Genomic DNA, 2,577 nt, shown 5'->3' on the forward strand with positions numbered 1-2,577 from the left:
CATTCCCAGCTCCATCTCAAATCCCTGGAAAGCTGATCCTGATCCTCCAACACCCCCTGGGCACGTTATCCCATATGGAAAACCCACCTGGACAACCTCAATCCTGGAGATACCAAAAATTCCGGCTGTTCCTCCCGTTCCGTGTAACCTTGAACCCATCCCAGTTTGGAATTGCACATTCCCAGCTCCACCTCAAATCGCTGGAAAGTCCACCCCAATCCTCCAACACCCCCTGGGCGTGTTATCCCACATGGAAAACATGCCTGGAGAACCTCAGTCCTGGAGATACCAAAAATTCCAGCTGCTCCTCCCGTTCCGTGTAACCTTGAATCCACCCCAGCTTGGAATTGCCCATTCCCAGCTCCATCTCAAATCCCTGGAAAGGTGATCCCGATCCTCCAAGACCCCCTGTGCATGTTATCCCACATGGAAAACCCGCCTGGAAAACCTCAATCCCGGAGATACCAAAAATTCCAGCTGCTCCTCCCGTTCCGTGTAACCTTGAACCCATCCCAGCTCGGAGCTGCCCATTCCCAGCTCCATCTCAAATCCCTGGAAAGCTGATCCTGATCCTCCAACTGCCCCTGGGTGTGTTATCCCGCCTGGAAAACCTGAATCCTGGAGATACCCAAAATTCCAGCTGCTCCTCCCGTTCCGTGTAACCTTGAACCCATCCCAGTTTGGAATTGCACATTCCCAACTCCACCTCAAATCCCTGGAAAGCTGATCCTGATCCTCCAACACCCCCTGAGCACGTTATCCCACATGGAAAACCCACCTGGACAACCTCAATCCCGGAGATACCAAAAAATTCCAGATCCTCCTCCCTCTTCCTCCAATCCTAAACTCATCCCAGCTCGGAGCTGCACATTCCCAGCTCCACCTCAAATCCCTGGAAAGCTGATCCTGATCCTCCAACACCCCCAGGGTGTGTTATCCCACATGGAAAACCCGCCTGGAGAACCTGAATCCTGGAGATACCAAAAATTCCAGCTGCTCCTCCCGTTCCCTGTAACCTTGAATCCACCCCAGCTTGGAATTGCACATTCCCAGCTCCACCTCAAATCCCTGGAAAACCCATCCCGATCCTCCGACACCCCCTGGATGCGTTATCCCAAATGGAAAACCTGCCTGGACAACCTGAATCCTGGAGATACCAAAAAATTCCGGCTACTCCTTCCAACCCTAAACCCATCCCAGCTCGGAGCTGCACACTCCCAGCTCCACCTCAAATCCCTGGAAAGCTGATCCTGATCCTCCAACTGCCCCTGGGTGTGTCATCCCACATGGAAAAACCCGCCTGGAAAACCTCGATCCCAAAAATTCCGGCTGCATCTCCCACTCCCTGTAACCCCGAACCCGTTCCCAGCTCGGAGCTGCCCATTCCCGGCGGGAAGCGGATCCCGGTACCTTCTTGGAAGAGCTGCTTGGCGTAGGACGGCTCCCGGCCCTGGGGCTGGAAGAAGGCGTAGATGCACTTCCGAACCAAATCCTCCCATCCCGTCCTGCCGGCGGCGCGCAGGGAGCTGGTGTCGATGGAGATGATTTTCCCTGGGAAAGAGGGAGAAGCCACCGGCACGCTCAGGTCCGGGAATGTGGGAAGTTCGAGGAGTTGGGGATGGCCCGACGAGGGAGAGGTTGGGGCGGGATGGGGTAGTGGGAGGTGTCCCGGAACGCGGAATGGGATGAGCCTTAAAATCCCTTCCCACCCAAACCACTCTGGGATTCCAGGATAAAGGACACTCAGAATCCTTTCAGAGAGATTTTTATGGAATGTGGGGATGGAAAAGGAGGGAAAGGGGAAGGGAGACCCTGCCCTGAGCCCCGAGATTCCCAGGGAACCCCCTTGTTCCCTGAACTCCTTCCCAGGGAGGAGTTGGGCTGGGGATGGATCCAATGGCAGGGGATGGATCCAGGCTGGGAGAGCTGGGAATGGCCAGGCTGGAGAAGGGAAGGATCCCGGGAGAGCTTGGAGAACATTCCAGAGCCTGAAGGGGCTCCAGGAGAGCGGGAGAGGGACTTGGGATCAGGGCCTGGAATGACAGGAGCCAGGGAATGGATCCCAGTGGGAAAGGGGAGATTTGGGTGGGAGATTGGGAAGGGATTCCTGGCTGGGAGGGTGGGGAGGGGCTGGGCTGGAATTCCCAGAGAAACTGTGGCTGCCCCTGGATCCCTGGGAGTGTCCAAGGCCGGGTTGGATTCCCTGGGATAGCGGGAGGTGCCGGAGTTGGAACTGGATGAGTTTTCAGCTCCCTTCCCACCCAAAGCAGCCTGGAATTCCACGATTCCCATCTTTCCCTCCCACCCCTCAGCCCCCACAATCCGAGGGCTGTTGGATCAGGGGGATGTTCCCTCCGGGTGTCGCCCACACGGAGCTTTTCCACTGGGGAAGAACTTGGGAAGATGTTCCGGAGCCCGACGCCGCATCCCAGGGCCTCTTCCCTCCCGGAACATCCCGCCCCGCTCCGGGGGATTCCCGGGATTCACCTGTGGTGTCCTGTTTGGTGATGAAGGATTCCGGAGGGGTGACGGCGGGTCGGGGCAGTCGCCGGGCGATGCAGATCAGACACGACTGGA

General features: G+C 57.2%; 1 protein-coding gene across 1 annotated transcript in view; it reads right to left on the bottom strand.

Annotated features, from left to right (window-relative positions):
• LOC113940372 (nuclear receptor coactivator 1-like) overlaps positions 1 to 2,572 on the bottom strand; it is a gene marked incomplete at its 5' end in the record, with an annotated part of 10,400 nt that extends 7,828 nt beyond the window's left edge. Inside the window, 2 exons of the mRNA XM_027631507.1 lie at positions 1,411 to 1,551; positions 2,488 to 2,572. Of these exons, the coding sequence (XP_027487308.1) occupies positions 1,411 to 1,551; positions 2,488 to 2,572 (226 nt within the window). The remainder of the gene's footprint in view (positions 1 to 1,410; positions 1,552 to 2,487) is intronic.
• Positions 2,573 to 2,577: the final 5 nt, after the last annotated feature.

Source organism: Corapipo altera, unplaced genomic scaffold (genome assembly GCF_003945725.1).
Source record: "Corapipo altera isolate COAL_440 unplaced genomic scaffold, ASM394572v1 130006, whole genome shotgun sequence".
Taxonomy (NCBI): Eukaryota; Metazoa; Chordata; class Aves; order Passeriformes; family Pipridae; genus Corapipo; species Corapipo altera.